The sequence below is a fragment of the Eleutherodactylus coqui genome, chromosome 8 (assembly GCF_035609145.1).
Source record: "Eleutherodactylus coqui strain aEleCoq1 chromosome 8, aEleCoq1.hap1, whole genome shotgun sequence".
NCBI lineage: Eukaryota > Metazoa > Chordata > Amphibia > Anura > Eleutherodactylidae > Eleutherodactylus > Eleutherodactylus coqui.
Genome location: NC_089844.1, coordinates 93,565,020 through 93,590,129, shown reverse-complemented (window position 1 = coordinate 93,590,129; position 25,110 = coordinate 93,565,020). Strand labels below are relative to the sequence as shown.

General features: G+C 47.2%; 1 protein-coding gene across 15 annotated transcripts in view; it reads right to left on the bottom strand.

The window, feature by feature from the left end:
- Nucleotides 1–24,780, bottom strand: part of ABI2 (abl interactor 2) — a 110,258-nt gene extending 85,478 nt beyond the window's left edge. For 4 of the 15 annotated variants that reach the window (XM_066576053.1, XM_066576056.1, XM_066576060.1 and 1 more), the window contains exon 1: nucleotides 24,533–24,778. In XM_066576053.1, the coding sequence (XP_066432150.1) occupies nucleotides 24,533–24,649 (117 nt within the window). In that variant the 5' untranslated portion in view covers nucleotides 24,650–24,778. Of the gene's footprint in view, nucleotides 1–24,532 lie in introns of all 15 variants that reach the window. The other 11 variants (XM_066576054.1, XM_066576057.1, XM_066576059.1 and 8 more) reach the window with 5 other exon arrangements.
- Nucleotides 24,781–25,110: the final 330 nt, after the last annotated feature.

Below are 25,110 nucleotides of genomic sequence, written 5' to 3'. Positions count from 1 at the left end.
CCAAGCACCCCACAAGGTGGGACGAAGGCCGTTCACCGCCTCCGGTTTGCACCGCTGCCTCTCCCCCTGTGCCCCAACCTGCCACTGAGATCCAACCCCCCTCTCAGGACACAGGCACTACCGTCTCCTGGCCTGCGGCCACACCCTCACCCCCGCTGTGCTCGGCCCCATCCACCAATGTCTCTCAGCGCAGCGTCCAACCGTCGCTAGCGCAAGTGTTGGAGCGCAAATACGCCGCCACGCACCCGCACGCTCAAGCGTTAAACGTGCACATAGCCAAATTTATCAGCCTGGAGATGCTGCCGTATAGGGTTGTGGAAACGGAGGCTTTCAAAAGGTATGATGGCGGCGGCGGCCCCGCACTACTCAGTTCCCAGTCGCCACTGCTTTTCCCGATGTGCCATCCCAGCCCTGCACGACCACGTCTCCCGCAACATTGTACGCGCCCTCACCAACGCGGTTACTGCCAAGGTCCACTTAACAACGGACACGTGGACAAGCACAGGTGGGCAGGGCCACTATATCTCCCTGACGGCACATTGGGTGAATTTAGTGGAGGCTGGGACAGAGTCAGAGCCTGGGACCGCTCACGTCCTACCCACCCCCAGAATTGCTGGCCCCAGCTCGGTGGTGGTATCTGCGGCGGTGTATGCTTCCTCCATTAAACCACCCTCCTCCTCCTCCTCCTCCTACGCAACCTCTGTCTCGCAATCAAGATGTGTCAGCAGCAGCACGTCACCAGCAGTCGGTGTCGCGCGGCGTGGCAGCACAGCGGTGGGCAAGCGTCAGCAGGCCGTGCTGAAACTACTCAGCTTAGGAGAGAAGAGGCACACGGCCCACGAACTGCTGCAGGGTCTGACAGAGCAGACCGACCGCTGGCTTGCGCCGCTGAGCCTCCAACCGGGCATAGTCGTGTGTGACAACGGCCGTAACCTGGTGGCGGCTCTGCAGCTCGGCAGCCTCACGCACGTGCCATGCCTGGCCCACGTCTTTATTTTGGTGGTTCAGCGCTTTCTGAAAAGCTACCCACGCTTGTCAGACCTGCTCAGAAAGGTGCGCCGGCTCTGCGCACATTTCCGCAAGTCCCACACGGACGCTGCCACCCTGCGCACCCTGCAACATCGCTTTCATCTGCCAGTGCACCGACTGCTGTGCGACGTGCCCACACGGTGGAACTCTACGCTCCACATGTTGGCCAGGCTCTATGAGCTGCGTAGAGCTATAGTGGAATACCAACTCCAACATGGGCGGCGCAGTTGGAGTCAGCCTCCTCAATTCTTTACAGAAGAGTGGGCTTGGTTGGCAGACATCTGCCAGGTCCTTGGAAACTTTGAGGAGTCTACCCAGATGGTGAGCGGCGATGCTGCAATCATTAGCGTCACCATTCCTCTGCTATGCCTCTTGAGAAGTTCCCTGCAAAGCATAAAGGCAGACGCTTTGCGCTTGGAAACAGAGCCGGGGGAAGACAGTATGTCGCTGGATAGTCAGAGCACCCTCCTGTCTATATCTCAGCGCGTTGAGGAGGAGGAGGGGGAGGAGGATGAGGAGGAGGAGGAGGGGGATGAGACAGCTTGGCCCACTGCTGAGGGTACCCATGCTGCTTGCCTGTCATCCTTTCAGCGTGTATGGCCTGAGGAGGAGGAGGATCCTGAAAGTGATCTTCCTAGTGAGGACAGCCATGTGTTGCGTACAGGTACCCTGGCACACATGGCTGACTTCATGTTAGGATGCCTTTCTCGAGACCTTCGCGTTACACGCATTCTGGCCACTACGGATTACTGGGTGTACACACTGCTCGACCCACGCTATAAGGAGAACCTTTCCACTCTCATATCCGAAGAGGAAAGGGGTTTGAGAGTGATGCTATACCACAGGACCCTGGCGGACAACCTGATGGTAAAATTCCCACCCGACAGCGCTAGTGGCCGAAGGCGCAGTTCCGAGGGCCAGGTAGCAGGGGAGGCGCAGAGATCAGACAGCATGTACAGCACAGGCAGGGGAACACTCTCTAAGGCCTTTGACAGCTTTCTGGCTCCCCAGCAAGACTGTGTCACCGCTCCCCAGTCAAGGCTGAGTCGGCGGGAGCACTGTAAAAGGATGGTGAGGGAGTACGTAGCCGATCGCACGACCGTCCTCTGTGACGCCTCTGCCCCCTACAACTACTGGGTGTCGAAGCTGGACATGTGGCCTGAACTCACGCTGTATGCCCTGGAGGTGCTTGCTTGTCCTGCGGCTAGCGTCTTGTCAGAGAGGGTGTTTAGTGCGGCTGGGGGAATCATCACGATAAGCGTACCCGCCTGTCAACCGACAGTGCCGACAGGCTTACACTCATCAAGATGAACAAAGCCTGGATTTCACCAGACTTCTCTTCTCCACCAGCGGACAGCAGCAATACCTAAACAATACGTAGGCTGCACCCGCAGATGGAAGCATTGTTCTCTATCACCATCAAAAACGTGGACCTTTTAGCTTCATCAATCTGTGTATAATATTCATCCTCCTCCTCCTGAAACCTGACGTAATCACGCCGAACGGGCAATTTTTCTTAGGCCCACAAGGCTCAGTCATATAATTTTTGTAAACAATTTTTATACGTTTCAATGATCATTAAAGCATTGAAACTTTCACCTGAACCAATTTTTATTTTAACTGGGCTGCCTCCAGGCCTAGTTACAAATTAAGCCACATTAACCAAAGCGATTAATGGGTTTCACCTGCCCTCTTGGTTGGGCATGGGCAATTTTTCTGACGTACATTAGTACTGTTGGTACACCAATTTTTTGGGGCCCTCGCCTACAGTGTAATCCAATTAATTTTTTGCCCACCTGCATTAAAGCTGCTAAAGAACCCCAGTGTGAACTGGGGCATGCAGTGTGGGCCAAAGCCCACCTGCATTTAATCGGACGTTACCTCAGCTGTGATGGGCACTGCAATGGGATACATTTATGTACAGCCGGTGGGTTCCAGGGAGCCACCCATGCTGTGGGTGCACATGGAATTCCCATTGCGGAGTTGTACCTGCCTGTGACTATTTATAAAAAAACGCGGTCTGACTGGGGCATGCAGACACCTTGACAGAATGAATAGTGTGTGGCACATAGGTTCCCCATTGCTATGCCCACGTGTGCAGCTCCTGATGGCGGTGGCACAGGATTATATTTCTCATTGCTTCTGTACAGCATTGTGGGCTATCGCCCCGCCCCTTTTAAAGAGGGTCGCTGCCTAGCCGTGCCAACCCTCTGCAGTGTGTGCCTGCGGTTCCTCCTCATGGCAAACGCACTTATAAATAGACATGAGGGTGGTGTGGCATGAGGGCAGCTGAAGGCTGCGCAGGGATAATTTGGTGTGCGCTGTGGACACTGGGTCGTGCAGGGGGGGGTTGGGCAGCATGTAACCCAGGAGAAGTGGCAGCGGAGTGTCATGCAGGCAGTGATTGTGCTTTGTTGAAGGTAGTGTGGTGCTTAGCTAAGGTATGCATTGCTAATGAGGGCTTTTCACAAGTAAAAGTTGTTGGGAGGGGGGGGCCCACTCTTGCCACTATTGTGGCTTAATAGTGGGACCTGGGAACTTGAGATGCAGCCCAACATGTAGCCCCTCGCCTGCCCTATCCGTTGCTGTGTCGTTCCCATCACTTTCTTGAATTGCCCAGATTTTCACAAATGAAAACCTTAGCGAGCATCGGCGATATACAAAAATGCTCGGGTCGCCCATTGACTTCAATGGGGTTCGTTACTGGAAACGAACCCTCGAGCATCGCGATAATTTCGTCCCGAGTAACGAGCACCCGAGCATTTTGGTGCTCGCTCATCTCTAGATTTTACCCATTTGGTGGTTTTACTGCCCTATTTTATTTCCTTCAGCTACCATAATTATTTTTGTTGTGTTTTTTTCCATGACATAGGGCTATGTTCTTATAGCTTTTTTCACAGACATTTTTTTGTGTTTTGTTTTGTTTTATTGGGGGTAAAAAGCTTAAAAAAAAAAAAATAGTTTAATTTTTAAAACTAGTATATTTACACTAAAATAAAGTATGGAAATGGGATGCTCATTTTGTTTTTGCCGTTTTGATATATAATTTGTATAGTTTTGAATTACTGTGCACATATGGCAACGGTTTTGGTTGGCGTCAGTGGTGGGTCATTTTCGCCTTTATTGTGTAATTTTTTTTTTTATAACAATTTTTTATTGAGTTTTCAATTATACATACAAAGGCATAGCAGTATGAAAAGATTTCCAGCCATAACACAATAATGTAGCTACGAGCCTTGTATCTTCTGAATAAGAATATGTAACAAAATAACAGCAATCAAATGTTATCGTATTTCACATCTTTCCTTGCCACTTTCAGAAAGAACAATATACAATGATGAACAATGGCCTGGCCAGGGTCAAATCACATTTCAAGGGGGGAAGAGGGAAGGGTAAAATGATGGGGTGGGGGATATTCTCTCTCTCTCAGGACCGGCCCCCCTAGGGGCAAAGACACCAGGAAATTATATTTAGGTTAGTAGGCTCAACCCCGCCGTAGGAAGGGCGTAATTTATCCATGGAGTCCATATACTAAAAAATTTTGTGTAATTTTTTTTTAAACTTATTTTTTAACTTTTTTTTACCATCTATAGCCCCCATGACATCAAATAAGACCTCTGAAGGTCATTCGCATTATATATATATATTTTTTTTTTAATTTTTTTTTTTTTTTTTTTTTATTACACTGTATTTGGGGCATCCATAGGAGCCACAGTTAGAAGGGTAAACATCCCCCTATAGTGACAGTAGTCACTAACAAAGCTGATCAGGGTCTGCTAGGACCCTGCAGCTCCTCTGTGACAGGGGCACTCAGCGATTCCGTGAGCGTTTCTGGGTATTGTATCGTAGACTTATCTTTTTTTAAAAGGTTAAAAAAATGCTGCAGCCAGATGTGAATCTAAAGGGTCACTCCAGTGGAAACACATTATTCCATTACTACCCCCTTCATCCGATTGTCCCACTCATGTCTGTGGGTACGTTTTCACTTGAATAGCCCTTTAATATATCAGACAGATTAGCCCAACATCACTTAAGAATAAAGTCCTCTTTAAAGGCTAAACAGCAATAACTGGTAAATTACCGCAGGAGCTCATACAACAATTGTTATGTAGTCATTAATGAGTCACTGTATTTTGAAGGATTATAAGACATGGGTAAATTGGTAGCTTGGTTGAATCATATTGCGCTTCTACTTATTAAGACCTAACTTCACTTGCAAAACGACTTTTCTCTGATCCAATACAATACCTTGCAGAATGCGGCTTTGTATCGTGTGGCGCGGAGTGTTAAGGCAGCAGAAATGCAGTCCTTAGCTCTCACTTAAGACCTTAAGGTTGGGAGTTCAATTCCCACATTCAGGTAGCCGGCTCAAGTTTGACTCAGCATCCATCCTTCTGAGGTCGGTAAAATGAGTACCCATCTTGGTGGGGTGCAGAATAAGTTGGCGCTATATGAATAAAATATAAATAGTCCTGCTTTCTGCTTGCTCTGATGCCTCCTTCTCCCTAGGCATCAATGACTTTCTATTGGTGATGGCAGTCTATACATGTAATAGACACTTTCACATGTAGCAGTAGAACTGCTTCATGGTCCTCATTTCACTAGTAAATAAGTGTCCAATGTAGTCTACAAACAGCCCTTTTTTAGTAGCGGCTATAGGCACAAGCTCCAATCTAGAAAGGCTCCTTCAAAAGTCTTTCTGGTAGCATTCCACAAATTTACTGTTTGGTATTGTGAAGCAACAAACAAATTTCGGGTCATCTTTATTTTAAGCTAGTTCTAGCAAATTTGGCCAATTGATTTCCCAATTACCAAACATAGCTGTCATTTAGGCTGCTTTCAGACGGCCGTGAAAAATCGCAAGAGTATGCTGTGAGACACAAATCTCACACAAAAATGAACCCCATTCTTTTGTTATCCACGCAGCATTTTACGCTTTTAAGGCCGACCTTAAAACAGAACTAATGCATGCATGCAAATACGGTACCTTTTTTGGGGTAGAGTAGCTGATTGGATAAGGCAGGTCATTGCACACTTCACAAGTTTCACTCTGGGAGGTCTGCCAGAGCTCTTCCACCAATCCAGCACAATGCACACAATACACACTCCTGGCTGGTGGGTGGTAGCTGGGCTGCTCCTTCCCCCCCTTTCTCTGGCTTCTTTCCTGTGCTTATCTTCCCTTCCCTCCCTCTGAGGTCACCTACTGTTTTGCTTTGCAGTGTATTGAGAAAAAGGATCCCTTCAACACTGAATGTAGACTGAAGCCCTTCAGTTTGCTTCCCTCGGTCATTAATAATAATAATCTTTATTTGTATAGCGCCAACATATTCCGCAGCGCTTACATAGACAGGGGGAATACAGAAAGACAAAAAATACAAACATTACAGAACCACGGTTACATATAGTAATCAGTTGATGGAAACAATAGGGGTGAGGGTCCTGCTCCAACGAGCTTACATACTACAAGTAAATGGGGTGATACAGAAGGTACAGGGGCTGGGGATGCACGGTATGGCGAGGTGGACAGTGAGGGATTCTATACACAGACAATGGTCAGACATTTAGCCGTGCGACAGCAAAATCGTTATGACTGCAGGAGCGGTTTATGACGGCTAGCAGGGATTGCAGTCAGTAGGTCAGGAAGCATGTTATCAGGCGGAGTACAGAGAGGTTTGTTTACGGAATGAGGTATGCCTCCCTGAAGAGGTGCGTTTTTAGAGCACCCCTGAAGATTTTCTAGTCCTGGATTGCCCGGGTAGCCTTTGTAGTGCGTTCCAAAGGACCGATGCTGCTCTGGAGAATCTTGGAGGCGGGAATGAGAAGTTCGAGTTAGAGGGGTACGCAGTCATTGACTTTAATGCAAAATACTAAACGGAATGGTGCTTTCCGTTTTTTTAAATGGGAACAATACCGTTGCAAGCTGTGCTTTATTCAGTTCAGAAAAACAAAGCGAACGGAACTGGGTCAAACAATCCAAACAGAGCAAAAAAAAGTGTGTTGCCCTCTATGAGTCCAGTTTGCTGGGGGACAGATGCAGATGTGAAACCACCCTAATTTTCTCTCATGTAATATATAAGCTTTGTTTAAACCATAACATAACATTTCAGGGACATAAATCTTTACTAAAGCGTTCCACTAGCTATTCCCATTAGGCATCAGTGAAATGACTGCTAACCAGCATTCCTCATTCCTATTGTTGAGGAATATTCTGGACAGGTATTCTAAAACCAATGTTCAGCAAGTTCTATTAATAGAGAAACAAAGGGTTTTCTTTCTGCACCGGTCGCTGAAAGCTTCATACAATAGGCCTTTTCTGTGGTAGATTTAGCAGCTGTCATTTGTACCATCACTAAACTACCCCTAACTACACGAACATCAATTAAGGACAAGGCCTAAAATACAGAGAAAGTAAGGTAGAAAGAGAAGCCGTTCTTTGCAGAATATGCTTGTTCTGCCGATGCCCATGGCTTCCATCGGGAATTCCACTAGATAACTTTACAAAACTGACCCTTAGAGGAAAGTATAAATCACAAGAAACAAAGTACCAGGGCAAATATGGATGAAAAATTAATGACACGCGGATGTAATGTCTTATGAAACCCGTCCGTAATACAGATCCATATTACGGATGTGTTTTCATTTGCTTGTCTGAAACAGGCCTAATAATTTTGCACACATGGCTTCTGGGCCTTGCACATGGGTGGATCCTTGTCCAACAGGGTATGCAGTGGAGCTGAACCGTGCCAGATCTGCTTGCAACTGAAGGATCTAAACAACCCTATCGCACAGCAGTGAGGTCAGGATCCAGATGGAAATTAGAACAATCAACTGGTACTATTGTATCTTGTCTCCACCACAAGTATGGGTAGAGACCTAGTGATGGGCTGTATACGCCCTGTGAACGCCTCCAAGCTACTGATTGGCTGCCTGGTGGAGGGTCCTAGCAGCGTGTGTAGTGACTTTTGCAAGGGATGGAGAGTTAGGGTTAGTTTCTGTGTTAGGCTTACATTATAAGCTCTGAGATGGAAGCATTTACAGCTAATAATGTAAGGCTTACACTGAAACTAACCCGAACCCCGCATCCCAGTCAAAGCTCACTCCTCATGTTGCTACTATCCCCTGCTGCCGGCCACCATGAGCATTGCCCCGCTGTCACTACCGCCCACATATACGATGCCCCGGGGCACCTTCTGATAGCCGGTACACAGCAGCCCTGCAAAGCACACAAAAGAGACTCAGCAGGGAACGGAGCTGTCACTGGCCACAGCGGCAGAAAGATGGTGGGCAGGACGGAGCAGTGAGGTGGCACAGACACGGCAGGGGATGGAACTGTGAGGCGGCAGGAGCACAGTGTGAGCGGAGCTGTGAGGGAGTGCATTGCCAGGGATGATGCTCTGTGCTTTGGTAAGTTAGAGCGTCAGGGCTTCAGCAGGGGTGATGGGAGGGCAGAGCATGAGAGCAGGGGGATTGGCAGTGCAGCGCCAGTATCTGATTGTCAGCGGAGGTGGCAGGGAGCGGTTTGGTCTGGCAGGGGAGATGGTAGGGGGGCGGCTGCTCCGGGGAGAGTGACAACAGCAGCATGAGCAGCGAGTTCAGCTAATAACGCAAGCCCAATGCGAAGACTAACCCTAACCCTCCAGCCCAGCCAAAAGTCACTACACATGCTGCTAGGACCTTGCTCCAGGCAGTCAATCAGTAGCTTGGGGACGTTCACCAGGCGGATACAGCCCATCACTAGCTCTCCACCCATACTTGTGGTGGAGCCAAGATACATCAGTACCCAATCAGCCAAAAAGGTATTTGGGTGGATTTGTGACTTGTTTTTGCATGCAGAAAGCGCTTTTATAAAAATTTATATTAAGCAGCACTTTACAGAAAATGCATTTTTTTTGATTGGGCAAATAGTGATCACTATGTTAATTGTGGTAGGACCACAAGCCGGACGGCTTCCATTGACTTTAATGGAAGCCATCCGAGCGGACTGCGATTTTTCCTCCGTGAGTGTGTGTGGGGAGGGGGGGGGGGGGGGGGGGGAGGATAAAATTGCAGTTGATTTCAGCTCATGTGTGCAGGAAAAAACGCTTTTCGATTGCATGCTATGGGCTGTAGTTGCTGCGGAATCTGGAGGCGGACGCCCGCCCCGGATCCCGCAATGCCCATGTGCTGCCAGGCCTTAGGCCGCCTGCAGACGAGCGGGTCGGATCCGGCAGCGAGAAATCTCGCCGCGCGATCCGACCCCAGAGCCTGCAGGGGCGAGCGCGTACTCACCCGCGCCTGGCGGCCCCGGCTCTTTGATGTGCCGGCTGCCGCGCAGCCGGCGCATGCGCAGACCGGAGCCGGCGGCCAGGTGAGTGCGTGCTCCGCACAAAATTAGAACATGCCGCGGTTTGTTTGCCGCGCGAGATTTCGCGCGGCCAAACCGCGGCCGTCTGCATAGGAGTGCGTATTGTAATGCACTCCTATGCAGACTTTCAGCGGCGGAAATCCCGCGGGAAATCCCGCGGCGGGATTTCCGCTCGTCTGCAGGCGGCCTTAAGTAGAGATTACTCTGAACTTTTGTAGGTTTTGAAAATAACTTGGGAAACTTGCTTCCACAACACAGAAGAAACCAGGTTAGTATACTGTATATGAAAAGGAGTGTGTTCGCTACAGTATATATTTTTTTTAAAGTGAACCCGTCACATCCCCACAGCGCTATAAACTAAGTTATGGTACGGTTAGGGACGTGACAAGGAGTTGGGCGATATTTATTTTATATTCCCCAGCTCCCGCCATCCTGCACTGTCGCCTGGTGAAGTCTGCATGCGGCACAAAAAACATACTCTTTAGATTTGTGTGACACACTCTCCTAGAACTTTAAAAACACGTCTACACAAGGGACTTTAAATCAAACTCAGTTGTTTTTTTGTTTGCTTTTTACAGAAAAAGCTATAAAACGCTACATTGGTGCCATCTTTTACTACAGTCCTTCCTGTGATGAGAAGATTACTGAAAAGTTCTCTCTGCAGCACAGGAAGTGTCAGATTATTAAGAAGTTTAGTGGCCAGTGCGAAAAGAAAGTATATTTATTTTAATATAGATTGAAAAAAAAGGCACCAACATTTCTTAAAATGTGTTTAAAGCACGAAAACTTGATTTATTCAATTGGTCCTATTCTCATGCCCCATTCCCTTTAGATAAAATGGCTAGAATTGACCGGTTGGTAACTATTTGTTCCCGATGACACGATATGCCAAGTGTTTCTATGAAGACACACTCTAGAATACAATACTGCAGTTTTATCCCCCGAGGTTTCCAATCTAATAGGATGTATGCTGTCAACAGCGATGACTGAAAGGTCAATCAGGAGTGAAGTGCAGGGATACAGCGGGACAAGCTATTTAAAGCAAGCGATACATTTACCAACATATGAACAAAAATCTATTAGACTACGTTCACATCGCCTATTATGGGAGAAGGGACACCGAATCCCCCGTGTCTTATAAAGCGTGCTCAACAGACCCCAATGACTATAATGGGGTCTGTTCAGTTTGTCTGGCTGTCGGGCATGCTGTACAGTATTATCCAGGATTTAAAAAAAAAAAACGATGGAAGCTCCAAAGCGGATGTGAACATAGCCTTATTTAGGCTAACGTTTCCCTCCCTCTATAAAGCACATTCATTTGTACCTGGTATTCACCTGGTATTAATTGTTTAACTTAAAGGGGATGTCTGGATATTTAACTATTAATGACCTATCCTCAGAAGATTCTTAATACTTGATCAATGAAGTTCCTTCCAGGCCCGCTGTCCGTATGGACAATGCCGGAAGCAGATAGCGCTGTCCATATTGCAGTGGCCAATGTTTGGAACTGCAGTCACAACCCTCAGTGAATGTCATGGGAGCTGTACCTGTAGTACCAAACCGGACCACTGCAATGTTGACAACACTATCTGCGTCCAGCAGTGTCCACACCAATAGTGGGCACAGCGATCAGCTGATTGCTGGGGATTTTGAGTGACGGAACGCAACTGATTAACTAGGAATAACCAATTTTTGCGGATAGGTCATCAATTGTAAAAGTTCTGGACAATCCTCTTAAGTAATTTTACTATATAATTGGGCACATGGATCATTTTTAAAAAATGGATTTGAAAGGAGGGTATCCATTCACCGATCTCAACTGGTGGCTTAACAGAAGGCTTTTTTAAAGTTTATATTTCACTGTCTTGTATAAAGAAGTAATAAAGTATCACTGATTGGAGAGCGACGTGTTGAGGCTGGTTACCTTCTCTGTCTGTCAGCTGCATGGGCTAGCAGCCCACCAAGTTACTCCACATCTTTCTGACCTTAAATAAGAACAAATATCCTATAGATACCATACAAATGCTTGCCTGGACCTCTGCCAGTCTCACCAATTATAGTAGTAATAATTTCAGGATGGGAAAAGTGGTCGTACTTCCAACAAACATCACTTTGTGCATAGAAGTTTTCATTACAGGATTTTTTCACGAAAAACGTATGGCTAGAGTCTGATCTGTGGGCATGTGGCTATGAGGAGTAGATTCATTCTGCTCAAGGGTTGTCTGGTTCTGTTACCAGTAGCGAAATGGCTGAGCATGAGGTCCCAACAATTGGACTTATGAGTTGTGGAATCATCAGTACAAAACTTCTGTAATATTAGGAGACACTGCAATTCTGCATCTAGCCAAGTCCCATAGACAAAGAGCCATGACACCATTGTCTACAGAAGTTGTCCTAGGCCTGTTGTCATCCCAGGGAACGTCATTCTAAAACAATAGGAGGACTGGTCAATTTTAGGGTACTTTCAGGCCTCCTGCTCACGGACGGAGTGGGATACACCTCCGGTTTTACGTCATGGGAATCCTGCAGGGATAAGCAAGAAAGTCCCCGCTTCTGGCGATCGTTGGAAAACCTTGCTTTTTATCAGGGTCTCCTTTAATACTATATTAATGGAGAGCTCCCGCCGCGGAAAAATGCGGTAAGATAGAAAATGTTGTGATTTTTTTCCCGCGGCGTAAATCCGTGGCAGAATCCCACATGTGAGGACTGAGCCATTAGGTTCAATAGAACCTAATAGTTGCGTTATTCCGCCACGGGCAATGCGGCATTGATCCCTCCATGGGCATTAGCCCTTAGACGGGCCAACAGTCAACCAAATAATGGCTTAAAAGAATGATTATGGGTAAATGTCATCCCATGTAAACAAGAGATCAAAGAAGGCAAGAGCTGCTCACTTGTTGCTTGGTTTGTAGCTCACCTAAAAACTAAGCAACTGTTGGTTCGTGTAAACAGTCAGCCGCTCATCTATGAACGACTGCCTGTTTACACCCCATTCAGTGATGAAAGCACAAGAGCGATAATCGTTTGGTCGGCTGTCGAGTGCTTAAGTTCCTGTCAGTCCTCCCGTGAAAAGCCTCATGTCCACGGGCACGTATGGATTCCCTGTGCAGAATCCTGCAGTGGTTATCAGCCGTGCCCGCAGCCATGAAGCCAAAAATGACATTTTCCCACCTGTCTGGATGCGGCGCGGGTCTCCTCCATCATGGCCGGATCTCTTTCTTCTAAATAGATCCAGGCGCGCGAGCAGCGTGCTGCACGCATGCATCATGCTTTTTTTAAAGTTTTTTAAATCATCTTTCCTGCGGATCCGTGGCACAGTCACAGTGTCATCCGCGGCTGTGTCGCGGATTGGACAGCTTCTATTGACTTCAATGGAAGCCGTCCGTGCAGAAAATGGAGCATGCTGAGATTTTTATCCCGCGGGTGCGATCCACACACCGGGATACAATGACATCCGCAGGGATTTAATTACCTGCGGATGCCCAATGAATGTCTATGGGTATATTGAACTGCGGATTCCACAATTCACTTTTGCCTGTGGACGTGAGGCCATAAAAGTACCCGTACGCTGCAGCTGACAGATCTAGCCTTATGGCTCCTAGTACACTACCATGAAACAATCGTTCAATCATTGAACACTAATGTAAGCCACTTGCACTTTGAATAAAAAGATTAAAACTATTCCTGACCGAACTAAAAAATTAACCGCACACAATTCCCCCTCATGAAATATCTGTAAGCGATCTCTTTTTCAAAGTGAAATGCTTTAACAACTTTTCTCCCCATCAGGGAAATGAAACTTTTTCAAGGAAGAAAATTCTAAGTTTTGCTTTAGTGGCAGTTTTCAGACGGATTCTGTGATGATTGATTTGACTTTCAACTCTCCATTCTAATTATAAATTCACTGATCTCTGCAATATTTCCCAGTGAAATACATGTGCTTCTAACAGCCGAGAGTAAGGAGAAGCTGATCACTTCTTGCCTTCCAACAAGTTTTATAGAGCGCTTCACCTGGGACCGTAACTGTATGCGAACTTTTTTTGTAAGACCATGATGAATATTTAGAAAAATCTAAGGTCGGCTGCACACAAACGGGTCGGATTCCGCATGCGGGAGCCCGCAGCAGAACCCACCCCTGTGCCCGGCCGGCATCTGCATGTACCTGTCATTCATTTTCTTTTTCTGTACTTCGGATGGTCGTGGCAAGCGCCGGACATGCGCAATACAGACTTTTTTTAATGTTTACTTTTCCTGTGCCATCGCCAGGCGATGACGCAGAATCCGCGACCTGTTCACAATATCAATTGCGAGCGGGTTGGACGGCTTCCATTGACTGTTACGGACAACCGCACAAAAACAGAGCATGCTCATGGAACTCGCACTTAGTTTTCACAAGTCTGCAGGAAGAATCAATTTTCCATAACATGCTATGGAACGGTATTTGCTGCGGAACTGTAGTGCGGACGGCGGCCAAGGATTCCGTAATGCAAATCCGTTTGTGTGCAGGCGGCCTAAATAAATCAGTGACATTTTCTGAAAATACGTCATGTGTAGAACGTCTCTTGTGTATGTAAAGTGAGCGCTTTGGCACGAATGGAAAAGGACTGTAATAAAATTGACAAAAGAAAATACAATAAGCAGTCAAACATTTTGTACCTTGTGAGTCGCATTTAACTTTTAGCAATGGTTAGGATCACCAACCATTCCGGCCGGTGACCCTGCGCATGGCACCTAATTGTATTGCGTATGACTGCATACTCCGCAGGCTGTCATGCGCAGTACAGCTTTTTTTTCTCGTGTGCTTGCATTTCCTGGTTACCTCCACCGTGCTTGCCTTAGTCCTCGGACACGAGAAAAGATCGCTTCCAGGTTACGGGATTCCTAAATCCCTCCTTCAGTAAGCGATGGCTCTGACTGATTCTTCGAGTGCTGCCCAGCCAATCACAGTCATCAGGTCATGGAGGCAGGATTTATGAACTGATGAAGCAGCGACTCAACCAATTCATAAACCCCGCCCCCATGAAGCAATGGCTGCGATTGGTTCTTTGGGTGCTGCTCAGCCAACCAGTGCAGCACTCAAAGAGCCAATCACAGCCATCGCATTGGTTCATCAAGCGCTACATTGAGTGGCTGAGCAGCGATCGAGAACCAATCAGAGAAATTGCTTCCTAGAGGCAGGATTTATGAAACCTGTAACCAGGAAGAGATCTTCTGTCGAAACCGAGAACTCAAGCAAGCGTGCTGGAGCCCTGGAGAGCAGCGGGAGGACCCAGACAGCACCTGCAAGGTAATGTATTGGGTTTTTGTTTGTTTTTTTGGAGGGGTATGTAATCTAGCTAGGGCTTATTTTTGGGTAGGGTAGTAACATGGCTTGGGGCATATACCCTTGTTATTTTCCTACGGAAGCAGCACACTAGTTCACAAGCCACAGTGTAGCAGCAAAGAAAAGCAGGGTGAACAGGCTGCATGTATTACGCTACACTATGTTTGCTAAGCCCCGCCTCCCACTTGTATAATCTCTCTGTTACAGAGGTGGGTTTCACAACTGCGTTGGACCCTCCGCTCAGAGGATCCACTGCAGATCCGGCTCAAAACACCAGAAGAAAAAGAGCTGCATGCAATGCTTCTTTTGTCACAAAGTATTGCCACACTGCGACCCGTGTGCATCAATAGTACTTCTGTCTAGAAAAACCCCTTTAAAAAGTGACGCCGATGATGGAGTCAGTGGAATGTCTTTTCATCATCATTATAAAATGGAAATATGCAATTTCTTCACTAGCGAGCAAAATAATAGAACTCGGGTCAGGCTGTAAAATCTATGAAGCTTGAAAACCTGAAAAGTTTGTTTCCTATTTGATGCTTTTCTGATGTGTTTCTAGAACAATGTAGCAACAAGCGGCAGGAAGGCGTTCGCCAGCGCACCTTGTAACCTGCCATTAACAACGCAAAGGAGACGTGCGGCTGGAGATATTAGCGGCTCCAATTACACATATTTAAGGTTGACATAAGCACATTTTACGGGGATATGACTATATAATAACACAAACTCAAATAAAGAGAAAGCTTTTGAAGCCCCGGAAAACAGACCTAATAATATCCTTCAGTCCAATGCTGTAGACCCAGAGTAAACTTTACTTATGCACCACAATTAGGGTACTTTTATACCTAGCGAGAGATCAATGACAGTCTGCTTGTTGGCTCGGGCGGGCAGTTGAAACAAAAATTTAAAAAAAAACAAGAGATTTAACAGAAGGGTTCAGTCTTCACATTAGCGGAATCAGAGAAGGAGAAGAACTGAACATCGGTGTTTAAACCACGCAACTAGCGAACGCGCCAACGATTGTTTTTATGCCTGCACAAAATAACCGATAAGCAAACAAATTATTGTTCATTGTGCGGTTGTTGCCCGTGTTTATACTGAATGATTAGGACTCAAAACAGGATGGTCCAGCAAATCTTTTTTTTTCTCCAATGCTAACGTTCAGCATAAAACAGTGGTTCCTAACCAGGGTTCAATGAACACCCCTCAGGAGCTCAGGGAGTCCGTCTCAGGGGCTCGGCAAAGCTCAAGACACCCACACCGGTATGAAAGGCAAGAGTCCCATGGATCTGCAGTAAATATTCATAGAGGTCATTGTGTACCACTCATGCACAGGTCGTTCTGTGCACTAATAAAATATATACCTAGCTTTGAAAAAAAATCATATTTTATTTTTCCAATTACGAACGTAACTTGCGGGGTTCAGTACCTCCAACAAGGCTAAGAAACACTGGGGTAAAAGCCCCTTTGTAGAGCGTTTCCCAGCTACAAACCATGCCAACCAGCTCCACAATCTGAAAGGTTCAGTAGGTTTTAGTGCATCACGGTCTACAGCCTACGAATAGATCATTAGACACAACCCTTTAAATGAGTTTATAATGAGCATATTAGGCTGGGTTAACCGCAGAAAACTGAAAAAAAATGGTTCCAGTATGGATGATTGTAATGGGACTTACTTCATTTCAGCTTCCATTCTCTGTCTAGTATCTATTTTTTTTTGACAGGGAGTGGAAAAGACCGACCAGTCCAAAAAAAAACAAAAAACACGAGAACTGCATGGAATGAACTTCTGCATTTTTGTATGTTTACATTGTACTCTATAGGGGACGGACACAAATGAAGACTGCTGCATTTAATACAACTGCAGACGGTCAGTTGTAAAATAGAACAAGATTTAAAAAAAAAAAAAATAACAGATTAGTTAAAAACTATCATAACTGGCGCACGCACGCAACTCACAAGGTGAAGACACACATTATGTGAGCCCGAGGCGCCACTACTTCCAAGCCACCTCCAGCAGTGAGATGATCCCAATCGCTTGTGAGAGCAGATCCAGAGGAGCCCGCAAGGGAGGACACCACAAACCGGGCCGGCATCCTACATGACGTCGCCTGCCTCTAGCTCTCCAGGCACTATGTGTGGTGATGCTGATAGTCAGAGCCCGCAGCAGCCCCAAGATAGGGAGGACCATACTGAGATGTCCCACAACATCCAGCGTCTCTTTAACCCCTTAAGGGCTCCTGTCCACAGGCAAATTTTCAGTGCGTTCCCCGCAGCGATAATCCGGCTGCAGGGAACGCAGTGAACGCTTTCCATAGCCTTGCTGTGGAAAGTGCAGCCCCCCTGTCCACGAGCAGAGAATCATAGCTATTCTCCGCTCGCGGCCAGCAAATCGGAGCATGCTGCGAATTGCCGCGATTCTCCGTGGTGAACCTGTCTGTCAGATAGGCTCACCATGGAGATACGTCAGCTGGGTCCTGCTCCCCGGCTTCAGATCTCTGCCGCGGTATATCACAACGCCCGTGGACAGGCAGCCTAAGGACCAAGCTGTTTTGCACCTTAAGGACCAGAGACTTTTTCGGGATTTTACCCATGTGGTGGTTTTACTGCCCTATTTTTTTTCCTTAAGCTACCAAAATTATTTTTGTTGCATTTTTTTTCTGTGACATATAGGGCTGTTTTTAAATATCTTTTTCACTGACTTTCCGTTTTTCCATTTTATTGGTGGTAAAAAGCTCAAAAAATGATTTTATTTTTTAACATTTATAGCAATTTTTTCTTTTTATTAGTACATTTATGCTAAAATAAAGTAAGGGAACGGGTTCCTCTATTTGTTTCAGACGTTTTGATATATACTATGTATGGTTTTGGTTGGCGTTGGTTTTGGGTTATTTTCTTTGTTATGTATATATTGTTGTCGTATTCTGCTATTTTTATTTACTTGTGCATGTAATTATGTTTTTTACTATCTGTGTCCCCCATGACGTTATATAAGACATCTGGGGGACATTCACATGTTTTTTTCAGTTTTTTTTTTTTTTTCTTTGACACTTTCCCACTGTAGCTGGGGCATCCATAGGAGCCCCAGTTACAGGGGAAAACATCCATGGTAGTGATATTAGTCATTGGCAGAGCTGCTCAGGGTTTAGTACGACCCTGCAGCTCTGCCATAGCAGGGAATCCCAGTGGTCACGTGACACCCTCCCCTGCCCAGCTCCCGTAGTGAAAGTTACACTTTTACTTTCACTTTTGAGTACACAGCGATCATTGAGCGCTGTGTACTCGGCAAAGGAAAAGGCAGAAAGGGTAAAAACGCCGAATATTTACTGGGCCTGGTCTTTAATGGGTTAAAGAAGAGCTTTCACAGGCTGCAGGATCTAGGCCATAGAATTTCAGATGTGGAGACCACGGCTGGTGAGCTAGCGGACACCATAGAGGCCGACAGACCGGATATAGCAGCTAAAGATGAAAACAGAAGATCTGGAAAATCACTTGAGATGAGCAAATATTCCGGCAACAGCTCTTCCCAAAAATGTTGCTAACCTTAAAGAGAGAGTCACATCTCTTTTTTTTAAGCTTTACTTCCAAAGGTCTGCCCGTGGACATTGGGCCTTAGGTTATGTTCACAAGGGGAAACTTTGCTGCGGATTGTCTGTGCAGATCTCATCCCCATTACTGCTACTGCAAATGTCATAGATTTTCTATGCCGAAAGTCTGCACGGAAAATCCACCCCGTGTGAAGAGTATGTGCACAAATCTGTGTAAACATCTGCACCAAAATCCACGTCTGAATATTGATGCAAATGTCTTTGTGGATTCTGACCGTGGAATTCACTCGCTGCATTGCAAAGAATGAACTGCGCTGTGAAAAACTGCGGCATTTCAGAAACAAAGTTTATGCTGTGGATTTTAAAATCGGCATCATTATTCTATACTGCTGCTGAGGTTTTCTCTGCTTAAGTGAATGACAGGGGGGCTTCACTTATATAGGTCAAAGTACTAACTACTTGTTCGTGAGTGAGGGAGGGAGGGAGGGAGTTACATGCTCCGCCCCTGATGACGGTGACGTCATCACAGGTCCTTCATCCAAGCCATGATTTCACCTCAGTGAGCAGCTGACTCACTGGAGCTCTGAGCTCCGCCCCTGATCACATGACAGTCATTACAGGTCCTTCAATATTGATCATGTGATGATGTCATTGCGCCACCAGAAACACTGGTACTATAAATAATACTAATAACTAGTACTGTACAATGCTGCGGAGTATTATCCTGAAATGTGCAGCTGAAGTTCCACAGCAATTCTGCGCATATCCTTGCACTACTAATCCGGGGGGGGGGGGGGGGGGGATGGGGCTAGGAGGTCCTCAAAGATACTGGACTCACCTGGCGCTGCGAGATGCAGAAACAAGCTGCAAGTTCTTAAACGACTGCACATTACCCCAAAAGTGACAGAAAGCAGTATGTGTCACTAGCGAGAGCAGCAAAAGTTCCCTTTAAGCAGTGTTCACACAGTATGTTCTGTCCATCTAGTTCAGCCTGTTTCCAGCCCATGTCTTGGATGGTTCTGTTAGGAGTCTCCATCACATATTCTGCCAAAAATGCCAGACAAAATAGCACCATTATACTGCACAATGCGCTATTTTGTCTAGCAAAATGACGGACACCATAATGAAAACCCAACAATCCCCATTTTAGTCAACGGGGTCCTTCTGGCCCATCAGGTCAGGGATCTGGCACTTGCATTATTTTTGTTCTGTTCTTAGGATAAAAGCAAAAGAACATATAAAACATCAGGCTGCCTGTCCACGGCTGTGACAGAACATCGCTAGCGATATTCTACCATGAGGGAGGGGGGAGAGATATAAACTTAAACATAACTGCTTATTTCCATGTAATCCCATTTCTCCATCTAATAAAGAACATGTAAGCCGGGTGCTTCATTTGCATTAGACATTTCATGTAATGTTCCATCAACATTAAATTGATGAAGCGCCGACTGAAGATCTGCTGACTCTCCCCTTGCCATAAAGGTCAATGACATTAATACCCACAATACAATCATGACATGGAAACCTTCTCACGTCACCATTGATCACCCCGGACGTGACCGCCTTCCAAGCACTAGGATGCCCCTCATCTGGGCTGTGCAGCATACTACATACATCAATACAAGACAGAGGGCAGAAACAATGTATCAGTTACTATCCTGTAAGCCAGGGGTGTACAAGTATATTAGGAGCCGGTTAGAGGTTTACTACTGATGCTGGAGGGATGTTGCTAAATGGCTGCTTAGGTTTGTCCAGCCTTGCTTTAAACATTACATAGTAGAATCCCTGATGATGAGTCCGGAAGTCAGCAAGACATTATTAAAGGGGTTTCGTCATTACAAAAAATTAAATTCAATACTCCCCTATTCCTCCCCAGTCAGTCTTCTTACCGCATCTTCTTCTCCCTGAGATTTTCTCTTGGCTCCTCCAGTCCCCCAGCCGGCTGATTCTTCTTCCTGTTATGTAGCGTATATTTTAGGCATCCTCCTTCCCGCAGGTCAGTGTAGGTTACGTCACTGCCTAGCAGGGAAGGCTGAATCCTTTACGGCGCTATTATCACAAGCGCATATGTGCCGTGTCTCGTGGCAATACCATATGAACGCTTGCGGCGAGACAGCGTGCATGTGCAGTCGCGGCAATTGCCCAGCATAGGATCTGGCATTCCTTGCTAAGCAGTGAACGCTACGTCACCAGTGACATAACATACACTGACCTGCAGGAAGCAGAATGCTGAGAACTGACGCTCCATAACAGGAAGAAGAGGATCCGGCCGGCTGCAGGTGAGGTGACCAGGGGACTGGAGATGAGCATGGAGAAGATCATGCAGTAAGCAGACTGACGGGGGAGGAATAGGCAAGTATGGAATTCTTTAATGACAGAACCCCTTTGACCCATTGCAATCCAATTTTAGATTCAGGGTTTCCTAAAGGGCTCTTTCTGCCATTATATAATGGTGCCATCTGCTGGCTCGAGCCAGTACTGCGGTATGGGGTATACTGGAGAGACCCCTGACAGAGCGGCTAGTAATATACAGTAAGAATACCCTGCCAGACATCTTCCGACATCGGAGCTGTATGGCCTTCGAACAGAATGTCTTCAGACGTCAGACAGTGGATTGGAAAGGGTTAACTCAAAGAAGAACTTAATAGGGAAGCTGTCAGCTTGAACTTGTAGTCTATTGTGCAGGCATTGTATTATAGAGGAGGAGGAGCTGAGCAGATTCATATATACACCCTGTCAAAAAAACAATCTCACCCCTAGGAGTTGTCGTTTTGCTGCAAAACTCGGCATGCAGTTCCATCTCAGACATGCCAGTGATTGAGTTGTGGTGTGATTACATGAAGGTCTTGCCACTTGAGACCCAAAAAGTGGTTCCACCCTTGGCATATGAAAAAGCTCTCAAGTTGTGTGTAGTTGGACCTCTTTTTTTGCTTGTATAGAGCTTGTTGACCACTAGACTCCTCTATGGCGCAAACCAAGAGATACTGCCCAGTTACCAGAGGTTGAGAGGGGCGTTTTATTGGAATGTGAGCAGCTGGATGGTTGTATCAGTGAATTGGCTGCCACCCGGGCAGTTAGGAGGTGTAGGGACCAGTGGACGCATGAAGGCACATACACAAGGTAACCAGACTCGGGACCCCCTCGACAGACCACCACCAGTGGAGAGGATTATCTGATCATCCGACCAGCACAAGCAGCTCCAACTGTTTCGTTGTCCGCCAACCAGAGACAGATGGCACCATTGTTACAGGGCGCTGTGTCTTTCAGAACCATTTCAAGGTGCTTTACTGAAGGACATTTAGTCTCATGGCACCCATTACATGTACAGCCTTTGCCACCCACTGCTGCCTCCGTTTGCAGGGGTGTCACGAAGGATAAAACTGGACTGCTAGAAAGTGGAGCTGGGTCGTCTTTTGTGTTCCTCTCATGGCGGCTTTCAAGAGGCTTCCAGCAGGATAATACTCGACCACACACAGCAAGGGTGTCACAGGAACGTCTCCACAACATTGTCACATTTCCGACACTTGCCCGGTTGCCAGATTTATCACCAATAGAACATGTATGGGAATATCTGGGACACCAAACTTCGACAGCCTTTGAGTTTGTACAATCTAGAAGTTCACTTACAACAAATGTGGACTGATATGCTGCAGGATACCATACAGAACCGGTATGCCTCCATGTCTGCCGGAATCACATCTTGTATCCAAGCTAGAGGCGGTACAACATGGTACTAAAGCCTCCATGCCCTCCGTATCATATCTTGTATCCAAGCTAGAGGTAGTACAACAGGGTACTAGAGCCTCCATGCCTGCCTATATCACATCTTGCATCCAAGCTAGAGGTGGTACAACAGGGTACTAGAGCCTCCATGCCCACCCATATCACATCTTGTATCCAAGCTAGAGGCGTACAACAGGGTACTAGAGCCTCCATGCCCGCCTGTATCACATCTTGTATCCAAGCTAGAGGCGTACAACAGGGTACTAGAGCCTCCATGCCCACCCATATCACATCTTGTATCCAAGCTAGAGGCGTACAACAGGGTACTAGAGCCTCCATGCTCCCCTGTATCACATCTTGTATCCAAGCTAGAGGCGTACAACAGGGTACTAGAGCCTCCATGCCTGCCCATATCACATCTTGTATCCAAGATAGATATTGAAGCCAACAGATTCCCTTTAATAGACTACAATCCAAAAACCTAACACCATAGACAAGGCGGTTGGCAAAAACATACAATTCCAACCGTTTTTCCCGGCAGTTGATAACTGATCAAGTACTTTTATCTCCGTTCAATGGGAGAGATTTGTGAAGCGGACATGTCTGAATGGCTGCATACAGTTTTGAGGAATGGCAGTGCCTGCGCTCTATGGCTTCTGGGACCGTCCGGCCCCGATCACCTGACGGGTTTACTACACAAATCCTAGCATTTTCTGTCCGAGCGGACGAATGTTGTGTTGCCGCTCTATAACCCCGGGTTGATGTAAAGACTTCCTCCCACTGAGTCTCGGTACAACCAACTATTGGCTCGCCTATTTATTTGGCGCCACAGCTCTGTTCACAGACCATCGGAAGCTCCAGCGCCGATCCAGCAGAATATGCCGGACAAGATAAAATAACGGATGACAAAGATGGAAGCCGAATGGGCCGCAGTCCATCAAGCCATTCTGTCAGTCAAAGTGATCCTCCAGTTTTGGGACAAAAGGCTACCCATGGACCAGAGGGTGGAGGGTACGCTGCGTCGGCAATTGTTCATCTGCACCGGATCCAAGTGCCGTTCTCAGGCGGCCAAGCCAGCCCCCGCTATTTGATAATCCCTTTTAAACTAGAGATATACTGTATCTGCATGGGTATTTATCATTGGCCCCATAGCATGTAAGTATACCCTACGGCAGCCTAGTGAGGGGTCCAGGCACGGCGGGGCAATACCTAATATTGTACAAGAAGCAGCTAACATTTAAAGGGGTGGTCTGGGTGCAATGCTTTTTTTTTAATTTCATGCAAATCTGTTAAAAAAATAAAACCATCAGCACTTTCCCGTCCTCGGCCCCCGCCATGATCCAGCGGTCCTCACAGTCTGTGTTTAGGAATGGCTACCACCTGACTACTTCAGCCAATCAGGGGCCGCAGCAGTCAGGTGCCACTCTCCTGGCATTGTGGAGGCACATGACAACTGCGGCCTCTGATTGGCTGAAGCGGTCACATGACAGTAGAGATGGACAAGGACAGTGAAGTACTGCTGGTTTTATGGTTTTTAACACATTTAGATCCGGTTTTGAGAAATGATATATTGCAGCCGGCCGCAGCAGCGGGCACAGAGGAACGGCTCTGAGGAGTCACAGCGGATGATAAACCGTAGAGGACACCGCGGCGGTTCTGTGGGACCCACTGCAATCCTTAAAGGAGGTCTGCCGGGTCTCTTCAGCACTATATACCCTATAGATTGTATATGTGACAATGAGCTACACTGTGTCACCTTTATATCCTCCCCCGCAGGTGCCCATCTGGGGATATCGCCGTCTACGCGCATCCCACGCCGTATGCTAATTAACCGTCCAAAAGTCGGACTTCCTCCTAGAAAAAAAAAAGGCCCCTTCATTGCTGATGGACGTCTCCAACAATGACCGCCGGAGACGCGCGCCATCTACAGGGACAGAGCGAGCCCGGACCCCAGCGGGAGGTGAACCGCGGATCGGACGGTCACCGTAAATTAGCGCAGGAAGCACTTCAAGCAGGAGATGTCTCCAAATGGGATCCGAGGAGGAAGGAAAAAAGACGGAGACGTTTTATCCATTACAGAATATTGCGCTAACAAAAAAAAACGCCAGACTTGCCTTAGAACACAGTGAGCGGGCATCAATGGCGCAAGGTGGGCATACGAATGGTCCAATAACTGGATGGCAGACAAATAACGGCGCGGCACACAACATACAGTAAGTTTACAGCCACAGGTGATTAGGGGGGTGAACATGCCAGCAGACCACCCAGGCATGGCGGTGGGCACAAGCCTGGCACATGGCAGCAGGTACTCACACCTAGATACATATTACATATCTCACACGTATCCATCACTTCCACATACTCCACCAATGAACCTTCGGGTGACAAAGAGGTCAGCAATGAGGTAGTGCAGCAGCTGCGGCACGTGACGTCAGCGCATCCTCCGGGATATACCGCAATGGGGGTGTAATAAGCGGCGTTATTATACGCGGTCCCCGGGGTCGTCGTGTGTATTGCTCACACCCCACCCCCTCCGCATCCATCATCATCCTCCCCCTCACACACCTGGATGTAGTTGTTCTCGCAGTAGTCGGCCACTCGTTCTAAATTGGTATAGCTGTCCAAAAGGGCCCGCCGGCCGCCGGGGATCTCCTCCTCCAGCAGCATCTGCAGCTCCGCCATGTTTTTCCCTCAGCACATTCTTCTCCTAGAAGCCCCGCTACACTGCGGAGGGATCAGCGAGGAAAGACGAGCGCGGGGCCGCGCGCAGTGCAAGCGAATGCAGGAGAGGCGCGCCCCCGCCACACACACACTCACTCACTCACTCAGCAAAGGGGGCGTGGCCAGAAGATGCGCAGCTCCGAGCTCACGGGTGAGTAACCAGAGAGTGCGCTTGCGCAGATGAGCTGGGTGGGACTTGGAAGCGCGCGCTCCCCTATAGTTCATCTTCGCTTCGTATACGGTTTCCTAGCAACAGAGGCAGTGAGAAAACGGGAGGTGAAAGGGGGACCGGTCATGTGACCCGCGCTTTTTTTTTTCTCTCTCTCTTTTGGTGACGTCATTTCTATAATGGTTTTGTAGTTGTCAAAAAAATGGTGGTCATATTACCTCATGATAATTCACGGACATGTCTGGTATTTACA